Raw genomic sequence first — 26702 nt, forward strand, 5'->3', positions numbered from 1 at the left:
TCTGCATGCATGCGTGTGTGTGTCTGCATGCATGTGTGTGTGTCTGCATGCATGCGTGTGTGTGTGTGTCTGCATGCATCTGTGTGTGTGTGTGTCTGCATGTGTGTGTGTCTGCATGTGTGTGTGTCTGCATGTGTGTGTGTCTGCATGTTTGTGTCTGTGTGTGTGTCTGTCTGTCTGCATCGGTGTGTGTGTGTGTGTATGTCTGTCTGCATCCGTGTGTGTGTGTGTGTGTGTGTGTGTGTGTGTGTGTGTGTGTGTTTAGAGATGGGAACGGTAGCAGTTACATGCCTATGCGTCCGTCTGAGACAGACAGAACGTCCTCCCAGTCAGGTAAAACTACATTTCCCACCATACACCATAATCCTGTATGAATCGATAATGTAGTCCTCTCACATGATTCCCTGCACTACTTGGTTTAATCAAAGCCTTATGTGGATTCATCCAGAAACATTTTATATTTTTAAACACATATCGCTGACAATATGGGCTAAATATCTTTCTCCCCCTCTCCCCCCTCTCTCTTCTACCCTCTCCCCCTCTTTCTCTCCTACCCTCTCCCCCTCTTTCTCTCCTACCCTCTCCCTCTTTCTCTCCTACCCTCTCCCTCTTTCTCTCCTACCCTCCCCCTCTTTCTCTCCTACCCTCTCCCCCTTTCTCTCCTACCCTCTCTCACCCCCTCTCTTTTCTCTCCCCCTCTCCCCCCTTCCTCTCTCTCCCCTCTCTCTTCCTCTCTCCCTCTCTCTGCCCCTCTATCGCTCTCTCTCTCCCCTCTCTCACCCCCTCTCTGATCTCCCCCCTCTCTCCCCCTCTCCCCTCTCTCTCTTCCTCTCGCTCCCTCTCTTCCTCCCTCTCTTCCTCTCTTCCTCTCTTCCTCTCTCCCTCTCTCTCTCTCCCTCTCTCCCCTCTCTCTCTTCCTCTCTCTCTCTCTCTCTCTCTCTCTCTCTCTCTCTCCCCTCTCTCTCTTCCTCTCGCCTCTCTCTCTTCCTCTCTCTCTCTCTCTCCCCTCTCTCTCTTCCTCTCGCTCCCTCTCTTCCTCTCTCGCTCTCTCCCTCTCTCTCTCTCTCCCTCTCTCCCCTCTCTTTCTCTCTCTCTCTCTCCCCTCTCTCTCTTCCTCTCTCTCTCTTCCTCTCTCTCTCTATCTCCCCTCTCTCACCCCCTCTCCTTTCTCTCCCCCCTCTCTCCCTCCCACTCTCCCTCTCTGTCTCTCTCTAGATGATAAGGGATGTCTGAGTATAGATGAGTTGTCTGTGGACACAGAGGATCTACTGAGCTTCTCCTACCAGGTGGCTAAGGGAATGGAGTACATCACCTCTAAGAATGTAAGGTTCTGAGGAACACACACACACACACACACACACACACACACACACACACACACACACACACACACACACACACACACACACATTCACACAGACACACATATACACAGACACAGTTGAAAAGTGGTTTATAGTTTGTCTATAGAAATCTACAGTGCTGAGATAAAGTCTGTGCCCCTTCAGCCTTTTCTGTTTCACCTAAACATGTGATCAGATCTTCATCTGTCCCAACAATAGATACAGTCAACCTCATTAAACACATTACACAAAAAACAATTGGAGTTTTTAATTTCTTCATTGAGCAAATTGATCCGACATTCCATTTCTTTGTGGGAAAAAAAAGTATGTGAATCTGTAGATTAATGAGATGAAAGTAGTGACAAGTTTTGGTATTTGGTCCCATCTTCCTTGCATGCTATGACTACATCAAGCGTAACTCTACAAACTCCTTGGGTTCTGTTTGGGTTGTGTTTTTCCCAACCAGAACTGAATGGTGAATAATGTCTTGTGACATTTTCAATTGAGGTAAGAATAGAACATGTTTCTGAACACTTCTAAATTAATCCTGATAATACCTTGATTAAGAAAAACTATGAATGAATCATGAATAATGATGAGAGAGAAGCTTACAGAGGTTACAACAAAACATGCTAACATGCTAACACACTAACATGCTAACACGCTCTCCCTTGTCATTGGTAATACTGAGCCCATGTTAGCATGTTTTGTTGTAGCCTGTTTTGTTTGCTCTACAACCTGTTAGTTCATATGCCTTGACACTGTGATATATATAGTCCTAAGGGGTGAGTCAGTAAGAAGACATTGGCAGAATAAATTCAACCACTCCTTTGTTTCATCACAAAACCGGAAAGCAACATCTGTCCGGTTAAATCCACAAAACATATTACATGTACAGTGAGGGAAAAAAGTATTTGATCCCCTGCTGATTTTGTATGTTTGCCCACTGACAAAGAAATTATCAGTCTATAATTTTAATGGTAGGTTTATTTGAACAGTGAGAGACAGAATAACAACAACAAAAAATCCAGAAAACGCATGTCAAAAATGTTATAAAATGATTTGCATTTTAATGAGGGAAATAAGTATTTGACCCCCTCTCAATCAGAAAGATTTCTGGCTCCCAGGTGTCTTTTATACAGGTAACGAGCTGAGATTAGGAGCACACTCTTAAAGGGAGTGCTCCTAATCTCAGTTTGTTACCTGTATAAAAGACACCTGTCCACAGAAGCAATCAATCAATCAGATTCCAAACTCTCCACCATTACCAAGACCAAAGAGCTCTCCAAGGATGTCAGGGACAAGATTGTAGACCTACACAAGGCTGGAATGGGCTACAAGACCATCGCCAAGCAGCTTGGTGAGAAGGTGACAACATTTGGTGCGATTATTCGCAAATGGAAGAAACACAAAAGAACTGTCAATATCCCTCGGCCCTGGGGCTCCATGCAAGATCTCACCTCGTGGAGTTGCAATGATCATGAGAACGTTGAGGAATCAGCCCAGAACTACACGGGAGGATCTTGTCAATGATCTCAAGGCAGCTGGGACCATAGTCACCAAGAAAACAATTTGTAACACACTACGCCGTGAAGGACTGAAATCCTGCAGCGCCCACAAGGTCCCCCTGCTCAAGAAAGCACATATACATGCCCGTCTGAAGTTTGCCAATGAACATCTGAATGATTCAGAGGACAACTGGGTGAAAGTGTTGTGGTCAGATGAGACCAAAATGGAGCTCTTTGGCATCAACTCAACTCGCCGTGTTTGGAGGAGGAGGAATGCTGCCTATGACACCAAGAACACCATCCCCACCGTCAAACATTGAGTTGGAAACATTATGCTTTGGGGGTGTTTTTCTGCTAAGGGGACAGGACAACTTCACCGCATCAAAGGGATGATGGACGGGGCCATGTACCGTCAAATCTTGGGTGAGAACCTCCTTCCCTCAGCCAGGGCATTGAAAATGGGTCGTGGATGGGTATTCCAGCATGACAATGGCCCAAAACACACGGCCAAGGCAACAAAGGAGTGGCTCAAGAAGAAGCACATTAAGGTCCTGGAGTGGCCTAGCCAGTCTCCAGACCTTAATCCCATAGAAAATATGTGGAGGGAGCTGAAGGTTCGAGTTGCCAAACGTCAGCCTCGAAACCTTAATGACTTGGAGAAGATCTGCAAAGAGGAGTGGGACAAAATCCCTCCTGAGATGTGTGCAAACCTGGTGGCCAACTACAAGAAACATCTGACCTCTGTGATTGCCAACAAGGGTTTTGCCACCAAGTACTAAGTCATGTTTTGCAGAGGGGTCAAATACTTATTTCCCTCATTAAAATGCAAATCATTTTATAACATTTTTGACATGCGTTTTTCTGGATTTTTTTGTTGTTATTCTGTCTCTCACTGTTCAAATAAACCTACCATTAAAATTAAAGACTGATAATTTCTTTGTCAGTGGGCAAACGTACAAAATCAGCAGGTGATCAAATACTTTTTTCCCCCCACTGTAGCAAACAGTTACATGGCCTACAGCATGGTACACAGTCTATCACTCTGTTATACAGTACACAGTCTATCACTCTGTTATACAGTACACAGTCTATCACTCTGTTATACAGTACACAGTCTATCACTCTGTTATACAGTACACAGTCTATCACTCTGTTATACAGTACACAGTCTATCACTCTGTTATACAGTACACAGTCTATCACTCTGTTATACAGTACACGGTCTATCACTCTGTTATACAGTACACGGTCTATCACTCTGTTATATAGTACACAGTCTATCACTCTGTTATACAGTACACAGTCTATCACTCTGTTATACAGTACACAGTCTATCACTCTGTTATACAGTACACAGTCTATCACTCTGTTATACAGTACACGGTCTATCACTCTGTTATACAGTACACAGTCTATCACTCTGTTATACAGTACACAGTCTATCACTCTGTTATACAGTACACAGTCTATCACTCTGTTATACAGTACACAGTCTATCACTCTGTTATACAGTACACAGTCTATCACTCTGTTATACAGTACACACTTTTCTTGTTTGTTGTCCTAGGCTACATGGCTAAAATGCTCGCTAGCCTAACTTCCATTCATGGGCAACGTTAGCTAGTTAACATTAGCCTTCTACATCTAGCTACATGTTGAACTTCCATCCTCTCAGACCAGGAGCACAACAATGTATGAATTAATGGTTGGATCAGAATCACCGTTATAATCATTAGCCAGTATGGAGAATTAAATAAAACCACAAGTCCAAATCCCCATCTCCATCCATGGCTAATTTAGGAAAGGACCAGTTTACACTAGCTATCCACCAGAAGACAACAACACGAGATGAAACAATTCAAGTTGTTTCTGTCCATGACGTATGATCTCAATGTGATCTGATAGGAGTGAAGCCAAATCCAAGCTGGCTTCCCTTGACACTTTTTTTTTGGTGCGCCAGGACCAATCACAGTTGAGCTCGTTCAGTTTAGCTCAACGCTGATTGACTATTATTTTATACTTTTTTTTAATGAAAGGGAGGCCAAATGCTCGCTGGCTTCCCTTGCTATCAATGCTACAGGCGGCAACATTGTCATACTCTTTTTGACCACACAGCATCAGATAGATTGCCCACACATAGAGAGACAGAGGGGCGCTGTTTTCGCTCACTCGGACGCTTTCTCCTGTGAGATACATTCAGCCTCTGGAGAGATGAAGGAAAATGATGTAATACACAGAGACGAAAAATACATAATTTTCTATGTTTTTAATTTTTATTTTGGTATGGCTTCTGTTGGCATGAATTCTGCCAAGAAAGAGATCATGTTTGTATGCGGCTTTATTAACTCAAGGATTTGTTTATTTATTATTTTTTTACATTGTTTGCAAACTGATATGTGACACGGAATAAAATGAGAAACAGGCAACTTTTTTTATTTGTTTATTTTTGTATTTTGTAGCTAAACAAGTGGGGCTCTGCCCTGAATGACAGGTCTCCACTGAGTTAGAGCCAGCTGCTGTCTGTGTTTCTGTCTTCTATGTATTTATTTCTGTATATGGTTGATTCTTTACTAAATGTGTCTGTGTGTGTGTGTGTAGTGTATCCACAGAGACCTAGCAGCCAGGAACATTCTGCTGACTCAGGGGAGAGTAGCCAAGATCTGTGACTTCGGACTGGCCCGAGACATCACCACCGACTCTAACTACGTCCTCAGAGGCAATGTAAGTGTGTGTGTGTGTGTGTGTGTGAGTATTTTTGTTGTAGAACGAGTGTGAAATACAAGAAGGCTGCTCAGGTTTTACCATTAAAGAACAACAAGTAAAAAGCAAGCATTGTAACACAACGGAATCTCAGAGTGATAGTTCAGACATTTTACATGTTTAGATATGTTTCCTTATCTTGAGAGTAGTCTCTGGACAATGACTGTCAAGGTAAGTAAACATTTCCAAACTATCCCTTTAAAACTAATAGCCACTTCCTGTTTCACCCTGATGATGTGTTTCCTGTGTGTGCTGTCTCCCCCCGATGATGCATTTCCTGTGTGTGTTGTCTCCCCCTGATGTATTTCCTGTGTGTGTTGTCTTCTCCTGATAATGTGTTTCCTGTGTGTGTTGTCTTCTCCTGATGATGTATTTCCTGTGTGTGTTGTCTCCGCCTGATGATGTATTTCCTGTGTGTGTTGTCTTCTCCTGATGATGTGTTTCCTGTGTGTGGTGTCTCCCCACGATGATGCGTTTCCTGTGTGTGTTGTCTCCCCTTGATGATGTGTTTCTTGTGGGTGTTGTCTCCCCCTGATGATGCGTTTCCTGTGGGTGTTGTCTCCCCCTGATGATGCGTTTCCTGTGGGTGTTGTCTCCACCTGATGATGCGTTTCCTGTGTGTTCCAGGCCCGTCTCCCAGTGAAGTGGATGTCTCCAGAGAGTATCTTTGACGGTGTTTACACCTTGGAGAGTGATGTCTGGTCATACGGTATCCTGCTCTGGGAAATATTCTCTTTAGGTAATGTACAGTACATAACTATAGTCACCTTGGACAGTGATGTCTGGTCACATGGTAACTATAGTCACCTTGGACAGTGATGTCTGGTCACATGGTAACTATAGTCACCTTGGACAGTGATGTCTGGTCACATGGTAACTATAGTCACCTTGGACAGTGATGTCTGGTCACGTGGTAACTATAGTCACCTTGGAGAGTGATGTCTGGTCACATGGTAACTATAGTCACCTTGGAGAGTGATGTCTGGTCACATGGTAACTATAGTCACCTTGGACAGTGATGTCTGGTCACATGGTAACTATAGTCACCTTGGAGAGTGATGTCTGGTCACGTGGTAACTATAGTCACCTTGGATACAGTGATGTCTGGTCACATGGTAACTATAGTCACCTTGGAGAGTGATGTCTGGTCACATGGTAACTATAGTCACCTTGGACAGTGATGTCTGGTCACATGGTAACTATAGTCACCTTGGACAGTGATGTCTGGTCACGTGGTAACTATAGTCACCTTGGACAGTGATGTCTGGTCACATGGTAACTATAGTCACCTTGGACAGTGATGTCTGGTCACGTGGTAACTATAGTCACCTTGGATAGTGATGTCTGGTCACGTGGTAACTATAGTCACCTTGGAGAGTGATGTCTGGTCACATGGTAACTATAGTCACCTTGGATACAGTGATGTCTGGTCACATGGTAACTATAGTCACCTTGGATACAGTGATGTCTGGTCACATGGTAACTATAGTCACCTTGGATACAGTGATGTCTGGTCACATGGTAACTATAGTCACCTTGGATACAGTGATGTCTGGTCACATGGTAACTATAGTCACCTTGGAGAGTGATGTCTGGTCACATGGTAACTATAGTCACCTTGGACAGTGATGTCTGGTCACGTGGTAACTATAGTCACCTTGGACAGTGATGTCTGGTCACGTGGTAACTATAGTCACCTTGGATAGTGATGTCTGGTCACATGGTAACTATAGTCACCTTGGAGAGTGATGTCTGGTCACATGGTAACTATAGTCACCTTGGAGAGTGATGTCTGGTCACGTGGTAACTATAGTCACCTTGGATACAGTGATGTCTGGTCACATGGTAACTATAGTCACCTTGGATACAGTGATGTCTGGTCACATGGTAACTATAGTCACCTTGGATACAGTGATGTCTGGTCACATGGTAACTATAGTCACCTTGGAGAGTGATGTCTGGTCACGTGGTAACTATAGTCACCTTGGAGAGTGATGTCTGGTCACGTGGTAACTATAGTCACCTTGGAGAGTGATGTCTGGTCACATGGTAACTATAGTCACCTTGGATACAGTGATGTCTGGTCACATGGTAACTATAGTCACCTTGGATACAGTGATGTCTGGTCACATGGTAACTATAGTCACCTTGGATACAGTGATGTCTGGTCACATGGTAACTATAGTCACCTTGGATACAGTGATGTCTGGTCACATGGTAACTATAGTCACCTTGGACAGTGATGTCTGGTCACGTGGTAACTATAGTCAGCTTGGACAGTGATGTCTGGTCACATGGTAACTATAGTCACCTTGGATAGTGATGTCTGGTCACGTGGTAACTATAGTCACCTTGGAGAGTGATGTCTGGTCACGTGGTAAACTATAGTCACCTTGGATACAGTGATGTCTGGTCACATGGTAACTATAGTCACCTTGGACAGTGATGTCTGGTCACATGGTAACTATAGTCACCTTGGATACAGTGATGTCTGGTCACATGGTAACTATAGTCACCTTGGATACAGTGATGTCTGGTCACATGGTAACTATAGTCACCTTGGAGAGTGATGTCTGGTCACGTGGTAACTATAGTCACCTTGGAGAGTGATGTCTGGTCACGTGGTAACTATAGTCACCTTGGAGAGTGATGTCTGGTCACGTGGTAACTATAGTCACCTTGGATACAGTGATGTCTGGTCACATGGTAACTATAGTCACCTTGGATACAGTGATGTCTGGTCACATGGTAACTATAGTCACCTTGGATACAGTGATGTCTGGTCACATGGTAACTATAGTCACCTTGGACAGTGATGTCTGGTCACATGGTAACTATAGTCACCTGGAGAGTGATGTCTGGTCACGTGGTAACTATAGTCACCTTGGAGAGTGATGTCTGGTCACGTGGTAACTATAGTCACCTTGGAGAGTGATGTCTGGTTACGTGGTAACTATAGTCACCTTGGACAGTGATGTCTGGTCACGTGGTAACTATAGTCACCTTGGATAGTGATGTCTGGTCACATGGTAACTATAGTCACCTTGGAGAGTGATGTCTGGTCACGTGGTAACTATAGTCACCTTGGATACAGTGATGTCTGGTCACATGGTAACTATAGTCACCTTGGACAGTGATGTCTGGTCACATGGTAACTATAGTCACCTTGGACAGTGATGTCTGGTCACGTGGTAACTATAGTCACCTTGGACAGTGATGTCTGGTCACATGGTAACTATAGTCACCTTGGACAGTGATGTCTGGTCACGTGGTAACTATAGTCACCTTGGATAGTGATGTCTGGTCACGTGGTAACTATAGTCACCTTGGAGAGTGATGTCTGGTCACATGGTAACTATAGTCACCTTGGATACAGTGATGTCTGGTCACATGGTAACTATAGTCACCTTGGATACAGTGATGTCTGGTCACATGGTAACTATAGTCACCTTGGATACAGTGATGTCTGGTCACATGGTAACTATAGTCACCTTGGAGAGTGATGTCTGTTCACATGGTAACTATAGTCACCTTGGACAGTGATGTCTGGTCACGTGGTAACTATAGTCACCTTGGACAGTGATGTCTGGTCACGTGGTAACTATAGTCACCTTGGATAGTGATGTCTGGTCACATGGTAACTATAGTCACCTTGGAGAGTGATGTCTGGTCACGTGGTAACTATAGTCACCTTGGATACAGTGATGTCTGGTCACATGGTAACTATAGTCACCTTAGACAGTGATGTCTGGTCACGTGGTAACTATAGTCACCTTGGATACAGTGATGTCTGGTCACATGGTAACTATAGTCACCTTGGATACAGTGATGTCTGGTCACATGGTAACTATAGTCACCTTGGAGAGTGATGTCTGGTCACGTGGTAACTATAGTCACCTTGGAGAGTGATGTCTGGTCACGTGGTAACTATAGTCACCTTGGAGAGTGATGTCTGGTCACATGGTAACTATAGTCACCTTGGATACAGTGATGTCTGGTCACATGGTAACTATAGTCACCTTGGATACAGTGATGTCTGGTCACATGGTAACTATAGTCACCTTGGATACAGTGATGTCTGGTCACATGGTAACTATAGTCACCTTGGAGAGTGATGTCTGGTCACATGGTAACTATAGTCACCTTGGACAGTGATGTCTGGTCACGTGGTAACTATAGTCAGCTTGGACAGTGATGTCTGGTCACATGGTAACTATAGTCACCTTGGATAGTGATGTCTGGTCACGTGGTAACTATAGTCACCTTGGAGAGTGATGTCTGGTCACGTGGTAACTATAGTCACCTTGGATACAGTGATGTCTGGTCACATGGTAACTATAGTCACCTTGGACAGTGATGTCTGGTCACATGGTAACTATAGTCACCTTGGATACAGTGATGTCTGGTCACATGGTAACTATAGTCACCTTGGATACAGTGATGTCTGGTCACATGGTAACTATAGTCACCTTGGAGAGTGATGTCTGGTCACGTGGTAACTATAGTCACCTTGGATACAGTGATGTCTGGTCACATGGTAACTATAGTCACCTTGGAGAGTGATGTCTGGTCACGTGGTAACTATAGTCACCTTGGAGAGTGATGTCTGGTCACGTGGTAACTATAGTCACCTTGGAGAGTGATGTCTGGTCACATGGTAACTATAGTCACCTTGGATACAGTGATGTCTGGTCACATGGTAACTATAGTCACCTTGGATACAGTGATGTCTGGTCACATGGTAACTATAGTCACCTTGGATACAGTGATGTCTGGTCACATGGTAACTATAGTCACCTTGGATACAGTGATGTCTGGTCACATGGTAACTATAGTCACCTTGGACAGTGATGTCTGGTCACGTGGTAACTATAGTCAGCTTGGACAGTGATGTCTGGTCACATGGTAACTATAGTCACCTTGGATAGTGATGTCTGGTCACGTGGTAACTATAGTCACCTTGGAGAGTGATGTCTGGTCACGTGGTAACTATAGTCACCTTGGATACAGTGATGTCTGGTCACATGGTAACTATAGTCACCTTGGACAGTGATGTCTGGTCACATGGTAACTATAGTCACCTTGGATACAGTGATGTCTGGTCACATGGTAACTATAGTCACCTTGGATACAGTGATGTCTGGTCACATGGTAACTATAGTCACCTTGGAGAGTGATGTCTGGTCACGTGGTAACTATAGTCACCTTGGAGAGTGATGTCTGGTCACGTGGTAACTATAGTCACCTTGGAGAGTGATGTCTGGTCACATGTAACTATAGTCACCTTGGATACAGTGATGTCTGGTCACATGGTAACTATAGTCACCTTGGATACAGTGATGTCTGGTCACATGGTAACTATAGTCACCTTGGATACAGTGATGTCTGGTCACATGGTAACTATAGTCACCTTGGATACAGTGATGTCTGGTCACATGGTAACTATAGTCACCTTGGAGAGTGATGTCTGGTCACGTGGTAACTATAGTCACCTTGGAGAGTGATGTCTGGTCACGTGGTAACTATAGTCACCTTGGAGAGTGATGTCTGGTTACGTGGTAACTATAGTCACCTTGGACAGTGATGTCTGGTCACGTGGTAACTATAGTCACCTTGGATAGTGATGTCTGGTCACATGGTAACTATAGTCACCTTGGAGAGTGATGTCTGGTCACGTGGTAACTATAGTCACCTTGGATACAGTGATGTCTGGTCACATGGTAACTATAGTCACCTTGGACAGTGATGTCTGGTCACATGGTAACTATAGTCACCTTGGACAGTGATGTCTGGTCACGTGGTAACTATAGTCACCTTGGACAGTGATGTCTGGTCACATGGTAACTATAGTCACCTTGGACAGTGATGTCTGGTCACGTGGTAACTATAGTCACCTTGGATAGTGATGTCTGGTCACATGGTAACTATAGTCACCTTGGATACAGTGATGTCTGGTCACATGGTAACTATAGTCACCTTGGAGAGTGATGTCTGGTCACATGGTAACTATAGTCACCTTGGACAGTGATGTCTGGTCACGTGGTAACTATAGTCAGCTTGGACAGTGATGTCTGGTCACATGGTAACTATAGTCACCTTGGATACAGTGATGTCTGGTCACATGGTAACTATAGTCACCTTGGATACAGTGATGTCTGGTCACATGGTAACTATAGTCACCTTGGATACAGTGATGTCTGGTCACATGGTAACTATAGTCACCTTGGACAGTGATGTCTGGTCACATGGTAACTATAGTCACCTTGGAGAGTGATGTCTGGTCACGTGGTAACTATAGTCACCTTGGAGAGGGATGTCTGGTCACGTGGTAACTATAGTCACCTTGGAGAGTGATGTCTGGTTACGTGGTAACTATAGTCACCTTGGACAGTGATGTCTGGTCACGTGGTAACTATAGTCACCTTGGATAGTGATGTCTGGTCACATGGTAACTATAGTCACCTTGGAGAGTGATGTCTGGTCACGTGGTAACTATAGTCACCTTGGATACAGTGATGTCTGGTCACGTGGTAACTATAGTCACCTTGGATAGTGATGTCTGGTCACGTGGTAACTATAGTCACCTTGGAGAGTGATGTCTGGTCACATGGTAACTATAGTCACCTTGGATACAGTGATGTCTGGTCACATGGTAACTATAGTCACCTTGGATACAGTGATGTCTGGTCACATGGTAACTATAGTCACCTTGGATACAGTGATGTCTGGTCACATGGTAACTATAGTCACCTTGGAGAGTGATGTCTGTTCACATGGTAACTATAGTCACCTTGGACAGTGATGTCTGGTCACGTGGTAACTATAGTCACCTTGGAGAGTGATGTCTGGTCACGTGGTAACTATTGTCACCTTGGATAGTGATGTCTGGTCACATGGTAACTATAGTCACCTTGGAGAGTGATGTCTGGTCACGTGGTAACTATAGTCACCTTGGATACAGTGATGTCTGGTCACATGGTAACTATAGTCACCTTAGACAGTGATGTCTGGTCACGTGGTAACTATAGTCACCTTGGATACAGTGATGTCTGGTCACATGGTAACTATAGTCACCTTGGATACAGTGATGTCTGGTCACATGGTAACTATAGTCACCTTGGAGAGTGATGTCTGGTCACGTGGTAACTATAGTCACCTTGGAGAGTGATGTCTGGTCACGTGGTAACTATAGTCACCTTGGAGAGTGATGTCTGGTCACATGGTAACTATAGTCACCTTGGATACAGTGATGTCTGGTCACATGGTAACTATAGTCACCTTGGATACAGTGATGTCTGGTCACATGGTAACTATAGTCACCTTGGATACAGTGATGTCTGGTCACATGGTAACTATAGTCACCTTGGATAGTGATGTCTGGTCACGTGGTAACTATAGTCACCTTGGAGAGTGATGTCTGGTCACGTGGTAACTATAGTCACCTTGGATACAGTGATGTCTGGTCACATGGTAACTATAGTCACCTTGGACAGTGATGTCTGGTCACATGGTAACTATAGTCACCTTGGATACAGTGATGTCTGGTCACATGGTAACTATAGTCACCTTGGATACAGTGATGTCTGGTCACATGGTAACTATAGTCACCTTGGAGAGTGATGTCTGGTCACGTGGTAACTATAGTCACCTTGGAGAGTGATGTCTGGTCACGTGGTAACTATAGTCACCTTGGACAGTGATGTCTGGTCACATGGTAACTATAGTCACCTTGGATACAGTGATGTCTGGTCACATGGTAACTATAGTCACCTTGGATACAGTGATGTCTGGTCACATGGTAACTATAGTCACCTTGGATACAGTGATGTCTGGTCACATGGTAACTATAGTCACCTTGGAGAGTGATGTCTGTTCACATGGTAACTATAGTCACCTTGGACAGTGATGTCTGGTCACGTGGTAACTATAGTCACCTTGGACAGTGATGTCTGGTCACGTGGTAACTATAGTCACCTTGGATAGTGATGTCTGGTCACATGGTAACTATAGTCACCTTGGAGAGTGATGTCTGGTCACGTGGTAACTATAGTCACCTTGGATACAGTGATGTCTGGTCACATGGTAACTATAGTCACCTTAGACAGTGATGTCTGGTCACATGGTAACTATAGTCACCTTGGATACAGTGATGTCTGGTCACATGGTAACTATAGTCACCTTGGATACAGTGATGTCTGGTCACATGGTAACTATAGTCACCTTGGAGAGTGATGTCTGGTCACGTGGTAACTATAGTCACCTTGGAGAGTGATGTCTGGTCACGTGGTAACTATAGTCACCTTGGAGAGTGATGTCTGGTCACATGGTAACTATAGTCACCTTGGATACAGTGATGTCTGGTCACATGGTAACTATAGTCACCTTGGATACAGTGATGTCTGGTCACATGGTAACTATAGTCACCTTGGATACAGTGATGTCTGGTCACATGGTAACTATAGTCACCTTGGACAGTGATGTCTGGTCACATGGTAACTATAGTCACCTTGGACAGTGATGTCTGGTCACGTGGTAACTATAGTCAGCTTGGACAGTGATGTCTGGTCACATGGTAACTATAGTCACCTTGGATAGTGATGTCTGGTCACGTGGTAACTATAGTCACCTTGGATACAGTGATGTCTGGTCACGTGGTAACTATAGTCACCTTGGATACAGTGATGTCTGGTCACATGGTAACTATAGTCACCTTGGACAGTGATGTCTGGTCACATGGTAACTATAGTCACCTTGGATACAGTGATGTCTGGTCACATGGTAACTATAGTCACCTTGGATACAGTGATGTCTGGTCACATGGTAACTATAGTCACCTTGGAGAGTGATGTCTGGTCACGTGGTAACTATAGTCACCTTGGAGAGTGATGTCTGGTCACGTGGTAACTATAGTCACCTTGGAGAGTGATGTCTGGTCACATGGTAACTATAGTCACCTTGGATACAGTGATGTCTGGTCACATGGTAACTATAGTCACCTTGGATACAGTGATGTCTGATCACATGGTAACTATAGTCACCTTGGACAGTGATGTCTGGTCACATGGTAACTATAGTCACCTTGGAGAGTGATGTCTGGTCACATGGTAACTATAGTCACCTTGGAGAGTGATGTCTGGTCACGTGGTAACTATAGTCACCTTGGAGAGTGATGTCTGGTCACGTGGTAACTATAGTCACCTTGGAGAGTGATGTCTGGTCACGTGGTAACTATAGTCACCTTGGACAGTGATGTCTGGTCACGTGGTAACTATAGTCACCTTGGATAGTGATGTCTGGTCACATGGTAACTATAGTCACCTTGGAGAGTGATGTCTGGTCACGTGGTAACTATAGTCACCTTGGATACAGTGATGTCTGGTCACATGGTAACTATAGTCACCTTGGACAGTGATGTCTGGTCACATGGTAACTATAGTCACCTTGGACAGTGATGTCTGGTCACGTGGTAACTATAGTCACCTTGGACAGTGATGTCTGGTCACATGGTAACTATAGTCACCTTGGACAGTGATGTCTGGTCACGTGGTAACTATAGTCACCTTGGATAGTGATGTCTGGTCACGTGGTAACTATAGTCACCTTGGAGAGTGATGTCTGGTCACATGGTAACTATAGTCACCTTGGATACAGTGATGTCTGGTCACATGGTAACTATAGTCACCTTGGATACAGTGATGTCTGGTCACATGGTAACTATAGTCACCTTGGATACAGTGATGTCTGGTCACATGGTAACTATAGTCACCTTGGATACAGTGATGTCTGGTCACATGGTAACTATAGTCACCTTGGATACAGTGATGTCTGGTCACATGGTAACTATAGTCACCTTGGACAGTGATGTCTGGTCACGTGGTAACTATAGTCACCTTGGATAGTGATGTCTGGTCACATGGTAACTATAGTCACCTTGGAGAGTGATGTCTGGTCACGTGGTAACTATAGTCACCTTGGATACAGTGATGTCTGGTCACATGGTAACTATAGTCACCTTAGACAGTGATGTCTGGTCACATGGTAACTATAGTCACCTTGGATACAGTGATGTCTGGTCACATGGTAACTATAGTCACCTTGGATACAGTGATGTCTGGTCACATGGTAACTATAGTCACCTTGGAGAGTGATGTCTGGTCACGTGGTAACTATAGTCACCTTGGAGAGTGATGTCTGGTCACGTGGTAACTATAGTCACCTTGGAGAGTGATGTCTGGTCACATGGTAACTATAGTCACCTTGGATACAGTGATGTCTGGTCACATGGTAACTATAGTCACCTTGGATACAGTGATGTCTGGTCACATGGTAACTATAGTCACCTTGGATACAGTGATGTCTGGTCACATGGTAACTATAGTCACCTTGGAGAGTGATGTCTGGTCACATGGTAACTATAGTCACCTTGGACAGTGATGTCTGGTCACGTGGTAACTATAGTCAGCTTGGACAGTGATGTCTGGTCACATGGTAACTATAGTCACCTTGGATAGTGATGTCCTGGTCACGTGGTAACTATAGTCACCTTGGCGAGTGATGTCTGGTCACGTGGTAACTATAGTCACCTTGGATACAGTGATGTCTGGTCACATGGTAACTATAGTCACCTTGGACAGTGATGTCTGGTCACATGGTAACTATAGTCACCTTGGATCAGTGATGTCTGGTCACATGGTAACTATAGTCACCTTGGATACAGTGATGTCTGGTCACATGGTAACTATAGTCACCTTGGAGAGTGATGTCTGGTCACGTGTTAACTATAGTCACCTTGGAGAGTGATGTCTGGTCACGTGGTAACTATAGTCACCTTGGATACAGTGATGTCTGGTCACATGGTAACTATAGTCACCTTGGATACAGTGACGTCTGGTCACATGGTAACTATAGTCACCTTGGATACAGTGATGTCTGGTCACATGGTAACTATAGTCACCTTGGACAGTGATGTCTGGTCACATGGTAACTATAGTCACCTTGGATACAGTGATGTCTGGTCACATGGTAACTATAGTCACCTTGGATACAGTGATGTCTGGTCACATGGTAACTATAGTCACCTTGGATACAGTGATGTCTGGTCACATGGTAACTATAGTCACCTTGGACAGTGATGTCTGGTCACATGTAACTATATTCACCTTGGAGAGTGATGTCTGGTCACGTGGTAACTATAGTCACCTTGGAGAGTGATGTCTGGTCACGTGGTAACTATAGTCACCTTGGAGAGTGATGTCTGGTCACGTGGTAACTATAGTCACCTTGGACAGTGATGTCTGGTCACGTGGTAACTATAGTCACCTTGGATAGTGATGTCTGGTCACATGGTAACTATAGTCACCTTGGAGAGTGATGTCTGGTCACGTGGTAACTATAGTCACCTTGGATACAGTGATGTCTGGTCACATGGTAACTATAGTCACCTTAGACAGTGATGTCTGGTCACATGGTAACTATAGTCACCTTGGATACAGTGATGTCTGGTCACATGGTAACTATAGTCACCTGGATACAGTGATGTCTGGTCACATGGTAACTATAGTCACCTTGGAGAGTGATGTCTGGTCACGTGGTAACTATAGTCACCTTGGAGAGTGATGTCTGGTCACGTGGTAACTATAGTCACCTTGGAGAGTGATGTCTGGTCACATGGTAACTATAGTCACCTTGGATACAGTGATGTCTGGTCACATGGTAACTATAGTCACCTTGGATACAGTGATGTCTGGTCACATGGTAACTATAGTCACCTTGGATACAGTGATGTCTGGTCACATGGTAACTATAGTCACCTTGGAGAGTGATGTCTGGTCACATGGTAACTATAGTCACCTTGGACAGTGATGTCTGGTCACGTGGTAACTATAGTCAGCTTGGACAGTGATGTCTGGTCACATGGTAACTATAGTCACCTTGGATACAGTGATGTCTGGTCACATGGTAACTATAGTCACCTTGGAACAGTGATGTCTGGTCACATGGTAACTATAGTCACCTTGGATACAGTGATGTCTGGTCACATGGTAACTATAGTCACCTTGGAGAGTGATGTCTGGTCACATGGTAACTATAGTCACCTTGGACAGTGGATGTCTGGTCACGTGGTAACTATAGTCAGCTGGGACAGTGATGTCTGGTCACATGGTAACTATAGTCACCTTGGATACAGTGATGTCTGGTCACATGGGTAACTATAGTCCACCTTGGATACAGTGATGTCTGGTCACGTGGTAACTATAGTCACCTTGGAGAGTGATGTCTGGTCACGTGGTACTATAGTCACCTTGGAGAGTGATGTCTGGTCACATGGTAACTATAGTCACCTTGGATACAGTGATGTCTGGTCACATGGTAACTATAGTCACCTTGGATACAGTGATGTCTGGTCACATGGTAACTATAGTCACCTTGGACAGTGATGTCTGGTCACATGGTAACTATAGTCACCTTGGCAGTGATGTCTGGTCACATGGTAACTATAGTCACCTTGGACAGTGGATGTCTGGTCACATGGTAACTATAGTCACCTTGGATACAGTGATGTCTGGTCACATGTAACTGTAGTCACCTTGGATACAGTGATGTCTGGTCACATGGTAACTATAGTCACCTTGGATACAGTGATGTCTGGTCACATGGTAACTATAGTCACCTTGGATACAGTGATGTTGGTCACATGGTAACTATAGTCACCTTGGATACAGTGATGTCTGGTCACATGGTAACTATAGTCACCTTGGACAGTGATGTCTGGTCACATGGTAACTATAGTCACCTTGGACAGTGATGTCTGGTCACGTGGTAACTATAGTCACCTTGGAGAGAGATGTCTGGTCACATGGTAACTATAGTCACCATGGATACAGTGATGTCTGGTCACATGGTAACTATAGTCACCTTGGAGAGTGATGTCTGGTCACATGGTAACTATAGTCACCTTGGAGAGTGATGTCTGGTCACATGGTAACTATAGTCACCTTGGAGAGTGATGTCTGGTCACGTGGTAACTATAGTCACCTTGGACAGTGATGTCTGGTCACGTGGTAACTATAGTCACCTTGGATACAGTATATATACTCACACACACAACGTCATGAAGACACACACGCACACCTTTGGGGAATATACTAACTGTGTCTTTGTCTGTTTGTGTCTTTGTGTGTGCGTGTGTGTGTGTGTGTGTGTGTGTGTAGGCAGCAGTCCGTACCCTGGTATGCAGGTGGGTCAGCGTTCTACAGGATGATCCAGGAAGGACACAGAATGAACAGACCTGAGGTGGCTCCCACAGAAATGTAAGGAGATCTGGTCTGCTAAATGACTCCCTACTGTAAGTCTGTCTGGATAAGAGAGTCTGCTAAATGACTCCCTACTGTAAGTCTCTCTGGATGAGAGAGTCTGCTAAATGACTCCCTACTGTAAGTCTCTCTGGATGAGAGAGTCTGCTAAATGACTCCCTACTGTAAGTCTCTCTGGATGAGAGAGTCTGCTAAATGACTCCCTACTGTAAGTCTCTCTGGATGAGAGAGTCTGCTAAATGACTCCCTACTGTAAGTCTCTCTGGATGAGAGAGTCTGCTAAATGACTCCCTACTGTAAGTCTCTCTGGATAAGAGAGTCTGCTAAATGACTCCCTACTGTAAGTCTCTCTGGGTAAGAGAGTCTGCTAAATGGACTCCCTACTGTAAGTCTCTCTGGATAAGAGAGTCTGCTAAATGACTCCCTACTGTAAGTCTCTCTGGAAAAGAGAGTCTGCTAAATGACTCCCTACTGTAAGTCTCTCTGGAAAAGAGAGTCTGCTAAATGACTCCCTACTGTAAGTCTCTCTGGATAAGAGAGTCTGCTAAATGACTCCCTACTGTAAGACTCTCTGGATGAGAGAGTCTGCTAAATGACTCCCTACTGTACGTCTCTCTGGATGAGAGAGTCTGCTAAATGACTCCCTACTGTACGTCTCTCTGGATAAGAGAGTCTGCTAAATGACTCCTACTGTAAGTCTCTCTGGATAAGAGAGTCTGCTAAATGACTCCCCTACTGTAAGTCTCTCTGGATAAGAGAGTCTGCTAAATGACTCCCTACTGTAAGTCTCTCTGGATAAGAGAGTCTGCTAAATGACTTCCCTACTGTAAGTCTCTCTGGATAAGAGAGTCTGCTAAATGACTCCCTACTGTAAGTCTATCTGGATGAGAGAGTCTGCTAAATGACTCCCTACTGTAAGACTCTCTGGATAAGAGAGTCTGCTAAATGACTCCCTACTGTAAGTCTCTCTGGATAAGAGAGTCTGCTAAATGACTCCCTACTGTAAGTCTCTCTGGATAAGAGAGTCTGCTAAATGACTCCCTACTGTAAGTCTCTCTGGATAAGAGATGTCTGCTAAATGACTCCCTACTGTAAGTCTCTCTGGATAAGAGAGTCTGCTAAATGACTCCCTACTGTAAGTCTCTCTGGATAAGAGAGTCTGCTAAATGACTCCCTACTGTAAGTCTCTCTGGATGAGAGAGTCTGCTAAATGACTCCCTACTGTAAGTCTCTCTGGATGAGAGAGTCTGCTAATGACTCCTACTGTAAGTCTCTCTGGATAGAGAGTCTGCTAAATGACTCCCTACTGTACAGTCTCTCTGGATGAGAGAGTCTGCTCAAATGACTCCCTACTGTAAGTCTCTCTGGATAAGAGAGTCTGCTAAATGACTACGTGTAAATGTATGATTGTGCTTGTTTTCTGACCTGTATCTCCTCTCTCTCTCTGTAGTTATGACATGATGTTGTCTTGTTGGAGTGAGGACCCTCTGAAGAGACCTTCCTTTAGGAATCTAGTAGAGAGGACTGACTTCTACTGTCAGAAGACACCAAGAATGTACGTACTGGAACCTGTTCAGCAATGTTTGTTGAAATGCATCTAGAATATCAATATATGTGAATTAAAGTTGTATCGAATTGAAATGGAATCAATAACTTGGTATAATTATTTGAACTACTACTGCCAGAAAACACCAAGAATGTATGTTCATAAATACATGTATAGTTTTTAAATATATATATTTTAGCTTTATATGGATTATCGATCTACATTTACGCATTAATATGAATGTTCATATCCTCAATTGTATCTTTCAGCAATGGTTAATGTACATGCTCTGTGTTGATGATTGTGTGTGTGTGTGTGTGTGTGTGTGTGTGTGTGTGGTGACTCTGTGTGTGTGGGTGTGTGTGTGGGTGTGTGTGTGTGTGTGTGTGCAGGTGTACCTGAACCTGAGCTATGGAGCTGTTCTTCCAGACCAGCAGAGGGCAGCGTCTCATAGACTGAGCTCAGTGAGCAGCACTACGGCCTCGACACAACCACTACTGCTGAATACTGCTGATGTGTTTCTGGACTACGACACTGTCTGAATAATGGACACACACTACACACACTACACACACTACACACACACTACACACACACTACACACACACTACACACACACACTACAGCTCTGTGTATTGGACTCCATCTCTCTGTATGATCGGTCTGTGATGTATGTCATGTTTGTTTAACCTTTATTTAACTAGGCAAGTCAGTTAAGAACAAATTCTTATTTACAATGACGGCCTACCCCGGATGACGCTGGGCCAATTGTGCGCCATCATATGGGACTCTCCATCACGGCCGGTTGTGATACAGCCCGGGATTGAACCAGGGTCTGTAGTGACGCCTCTAGCACTGAGACGCAGTGCCTTAGACCGCTGCGCCACTCGGGAGCATGTAGCATGTAGTAGCATGTAGCATGTTGTCCATAGGTTTTAGTGCTACGGTCAGTAACCAGCCTGAGACCCCATTTCTCTCCATTATTTAATAGTTTTTATTTAACCTTTACGTTGACAGGGAGTCCTGCTGAGAACCAATGTCTCTTTTCCAGATGAACCCTGTATAGCACCCCACAATACAATACACACTTAACATACACATTATTACACACAGCACATACACAAACAGACAAATAGCCAACGTAATGATAAAAACAGACCCAATCTTCAGTAAAAAGGTCTCCTAACAACTGTCTGAAATGCCCTAGAGGCACCGATTCCTCCGTTTTTAAAGTGTATCATAAATTCATTCCGTATGTAAGTTGAAAGCAAATTAAAGGCTGATGTACCTAAGTCTCTAGACACCCAAAGAGAGTCTCCAGAGCGAACGGTTTGTATAACTTGTCATTTTAAATCTTAACAGTGATGCTCGGTAAGTAAAGAGAAAGTAATGGATGTGATGTACGTGACTTTAAAAGAGGTCAAATCAGTGAATGCTTACTACAGGCTTCTAACCAATAGTGCGAAAAAAAGGTGTGTGTGTGTGTGTGTGTGTGTGTGTGTGTGTGTGTGTGTGTGGTGTGTGGTAGGTAGGTAAGAAGAAATAACAACAGTAAAAAGACATTTGCAAAATAAGCAGCGAGGCTACATACAGACACCGGTTAGTCAGGCTGATTGAGGTGGTATGGTAGATATGGTTAAAGTGACTATGCATATATGATGAACAGAGAGTAGCAAGCAGCGTAAAAGAGGGGTTGGCGGGATGCGGGACACAGTGCAAACGTCCGGGTAACCATTGGTTACCCGTTCAGAAGTCTTATGGTTCTTATGGTTTCAGAAAACAGTGACGAGTAATAAAACTGTCTCCTGTTATAAAACGAAGGGAGCTGTGGAAAGAAACAAACCCGGGGGGTTAAGACTAGAGGAGCTGTGGAAAGAACGACACCGGGGGGTTAAGACTAGAGGGAGCTGTGGAAAGAACGACACCCAGGGGGTTTTAGACTAGAGGGAGCTGTGGAAAGAACGAACCCAGGGGGGTAAGACTAGAGGGAGCTGTGGAAAGAACAACACCCAGGGGGGTTAAGACTAGAGGGAGCTGTGGAAAGAACAACACCCGGGGGGTTAAGACTAGAGGGAGCTGTGGAAAGAACAACACCCAGGGGGTTTAAGACTAGAGGGAAGCTGTGGAAGAACAACACCCAGGGGGGTAAGACTAGAGGGAGCTGTGGAAAGAACGACACCCAGGGGTTAGACTAGAGGGAGCTGTGAAAGAACGACACCCGGGGGGTTTAGACTAGAGGGAGCTTGGAAAGAACAACACCCAGGGGTTTAAGACTAGAGGGAGCTGTGGAAAGAACGACACCGGGGGGTTTAAGACTAAGGGAGCTGTGGAAAGAACGACACCCGGGGGTTAAGACTAGAGGGAGCTGTGGAAAGAAACAACACCCGGGGGTTTAAGACTAGAGGGAGCTGTGGAAAGAACGACACCCGGGGGGGTTAAGACTAGAGGAGCTGTGGAAAGACGACACCCAGGGGGGTTAGATTAGAGGGAAGCTGTGGAAAGAACAACACCAGGGGTTTAAGACTAGAGGGAGCTGTGGAAAGAACGACACCCAGGGGGTTTAAGACTAGAGGGAGCTGTGGAAAGAACGACACCCGGGGGGGTTTAAGACTAGAGGGAGCTGTGGAAAGAACGACACCCAGGGGGGTTTTAGACTAGAGGGAGCTGTGGAAAGAACGACACCCGGGGGGTTAAGACTAGAGGGAGCTGTGGAAAGAACAACACCCGGGGTTAAGACTAGAGGGAGCTGTGGAAAGAACGACACCCAGGGGGGTTTAAGACTAGAGGGAGCTGTGGAAAGAACGACACCCAGGGGGTTTTAGACTAGAGGGAGCTGTGGAAAGAACGACACCCGGGGGGTTTAGACTAGAGGGAGCTGTGGAAAGAACGACACCCGGGGGTTTAAGACTAGAGGGAGCTGTGGAAAGAACGACACCCAGGGGGTTTAAGACTAGAGGGAGCTGTGGAAAGAACGACACCGGGGGTTTTAGACTAGAGGGAGCTGTGGAAAGAAAACACCCGGGGGGTTTAGACTAGAGGGAGCTGTGGAAAGAACGACACCCAGGGGGTTTAAGACTAGAGGGAGCTGTGGAAAGAACAACACCCAGGGGGGTTTAAGACTAGAGGGAGCTGTGGAAAGAACGACACCCGGGGTTTAAGACTAGAGGGAGCTGTGGAAAGAACGACACCCAGGGGGGTTTAGACTAGAGGGAGCTGTGGAAAGAACAACACCCGGGGGGGTTTAGACTAGAGGGAGCTGTGGAAAGAACGACACCCAGGGGGTTTAGACTAAAGGGAGCTGCACTTTGATAAATAGTATCACCATAACAACAGGTAGAACGGTTGATAAATAGTATCACCATAACAACAGGTAGAACGGTTGATAAATAGTATCACCATAACAACAGGTAGAACGGTTGATAAATAGTATCACCATAACAACAGGTAGAAAAGGTTGACTACACAATCTGCTTCCTGCTGACGAGAGAGAGACAACATCTGTTTCTGTAAAAAGAGCCTCTTTAAATTTTAGTTTCTTAACAAGCTCAGTATGTTTAAAAAGATACATTGTCAATCCAAAAGAGTATTTGTATACAAGGCCTCGTTCGATTATAGAACCATCCAATCGAGTGAAGATGTAATCCATCTGAGACATCTTGCGAGAACTTGAAAACAACAACTATTTCATTTTGCCTGTACTAGCATGAGTTTTAAAGTCAGTAAGGGCTTCCTGAACGACTGCAAAATCGTCCTGTAGCTTTGCACAGCCAGGGCAGCAGTCGGGGGAATTGAGTACCTAATAGTATCGTCTGCATATAGAGGAAATGTAAAAATGTTAACAGATTGACCAATAGCATTATATAAATAGAACAGGTCCTAGTATCGACCCCCTGCGGAAAAACCTCACGATGGCCTGAGTTCTGTCACTAAGAAACCATTAACAGGTGTCAGAGCTCAGGCCTTATCGAGGACAACTTATTCAATTTAAATTGCATGATCAACATTATCAAAGTCCACAAACAAAGCAGCACATTTTCATTTTAGTGTTTAAAGCATTAACAACGATTGTTAACAACTAAAGTGGTTGTTGTAACAGTGCTGTGCCCAGACCTAAACCCTGATTGGATGTCCAGGCCTAAACCCTGATTGGATGTCCAGGCCTAAACCCTGATTGATTTACATTCATAAAAAAATATCAAAGTTGTACATTTCCAAGGATTGTAGAATTTTAGCTAGACCAGGAAGCCTTGAAATGGGGGCGATTATGATTAAGATCCCTACTGTCCCCGTCCTTATGGAGTGGCAGAACAAGATCTGATTTCCATACTTATGGAATATTTCCTGATAACAATGTTAAATATAAAAATGTAGGTTATTGAGCCGACAATGATGGGCGCTGCACACTTAAGCAGACCGGGATCCAATTGGTCGGCCCCCTGTGGATTTCTTGTTGTCTAATGCTATCAAAGCATCCAGGACTTATTTTTCTGTAAATAGCCTAAAAGAAAAGCTTTGACTATCATTTCTCTGATCATTCAGCAAGTTTCCCTCTATCAGCATCCAGCCCCAATATCATTGTGAATAGGCTTAGAAGTTCAAAGAGATCACCCGCTGAAAATAAACTGATGATTTAATGCAATATTAGAGCCAATATACAATACAGTATGTATACAGTATGAACTGACACAGCAGTTAGTTTATAGGCTGACTGACATCTATACAGCATGTATATCTACTAACACAGCTGTTTTGACCATATACAGTATACACCATCATCATCAGAACATTTCCCAGGACATAGACATATCTGATATTGGCAGAAAGCTTCAATTCTTGTTAATCTATCTGCACTGTCCAATTTACAGTAGCTATTACAGTGAAAGAATACCATTCTATTGTTTGAGGAGAGTGCATAATTATGAAATGTATTAATAGGCACATTTGGGCAGACTTGATACAACATTTTGAACTGAAATACAATGATTCATTGGATCAGTCAAAAAAAATGCACATACACTGCTGCCATCTAGTGGCAAAAATCTAAATAGTGCCTGAACTGGAATAATACATTGTAGCCCATGTCTGCAAAAAATCAAAAACACGATTGGTAAATGAGTCTAGTCAGATATCTAAACTTGTAGTAATTATGGTCTCATTACCGACCGGGGGCCCCCATTCATTTTGTTTGTCACTCTCACTCAGATATTATATAAAGAACTGCAAAATTTCTCTCCACCCTTTGGCAAACTGTGTAGAATTGCAAGAGATTAAACTCTATAATGTTTTATTTTATGAATGTGGGTTCTATGGGAAACATAGAACCAGGAAGGGCTCTGTCTGGGAAACAGAGAACCAGGAGGGGCTCTGTCTGGGAAACAGAGAACCAGGAGGGGCTCTGTCTGGGAAACAGAGAACCAGGAGGGGCTCTGTCTGGGAAACATAGAACCAGGAGGGGCTCTGTCTGGGAAACATAGAACCAGGAGGGGCTCTGTCTGGGAAACAGAACCAGGAGGGGCTCTGTCTGGGAAACATAGAACCAGGAAGGGCTCTGTCTGGGAAACAGAACCAGGAAGGGCTCTGTCTGGGAAACAGAACCAGGAGGGGCTCTGTCTGGGAAACATAGAACCAGGAGGGGCTCTGTCTGGGAAACATAGAACAAGGAAGGGCTCTGTCTGGGAAACATAGAACAAGGAAGGGCTCTGTCTGGGAAACATAGAACCAGGAAGGGCTCTGTCTGGGAAACAGAACCAGGAAGGGCTCTGTCTGGGAAACATAGAACCAGGAGGGGCTCTGTCTGGGAAACATAGAACCAGGAAGGGCTCTGTCTGGGAAACATAGAACCAGGAAGGGCTCTGTCTGGGAAACATAGAACCAGGAAGGGCTCTGTCTGGGAAACATAGAACCAGGAAGGGCTCTGTCTGGGAAACATAGAACCAGGAAGGGCTCTGTCTGGGAAACATAGAACCAGGAAGGGCTCTGTCTGGGAAACAGAACCAGGAAGGGCTCTGTCTGGGAAACATAGAACCAGGAGGGGCTCTGTCTGGGAAACAGAATCAGGAGGGGCTCTGTCTGGGAAACAGAACCAGGAGGGGCTCTGTCTGTGTCTGGAAACCAACTCTTCATGTGTAAATACATTAACTTTAGCTTTATGTGCTTTTAGGGTTTGTTTTATGTTAATAGTATGTGTGTTTGTTGGTTTTTAATTACAATGTTATGCAGAGAATGTGTGTGA

At 44.5% G+C, this 26702-nt stretch overlaps 1 protein-coding gene across 1 annotated transcript in view; it reads left to right on the plus strand.

Annotated features, from left to right (window-relative positions):
• LOC115190837 (mast/stem cell growth factor receptor kita-like) overlaps positions 1-26702 on the plus strand; it is an 88596-nt gene that overhangs the window by 40952 nt on the left and 20942 nt on the right. Inside the window, exons 15-19 of the mRNA XM_029748896.1 lie at positions 266-333; positions 1216-1322; positions 5450-5572; positions 6239-6350; positions 18823-18852. Of these exons, the coding sequence (XP_029604756.1) occupies positions 266-333; positions 1216-1322; positions 5450-5572; positions 6239-6350; positions 18823-18852 (440 nt within the window). The remainder of the gene's footprint in view (positions 1-265; positions 334-1215; positions 1323-5449; positions 5573-6238; positions 6351-18822; positions 18853-26702) is intronic.

This window comes from Salmo trutta, unplaced genomic scaffold (genome assembly GCF_901001165.1).
Source record: "Salmo trutta unplaced genomic scaffold, fSalTru1.1, whole genome shotgun sequence".
Taxonomy (NCBI): Eukaryota; Metazoa; Chordata; class Actinopteri; order Salmoniformes; family Salmonidae; genus Salmo; species Salmo trutta.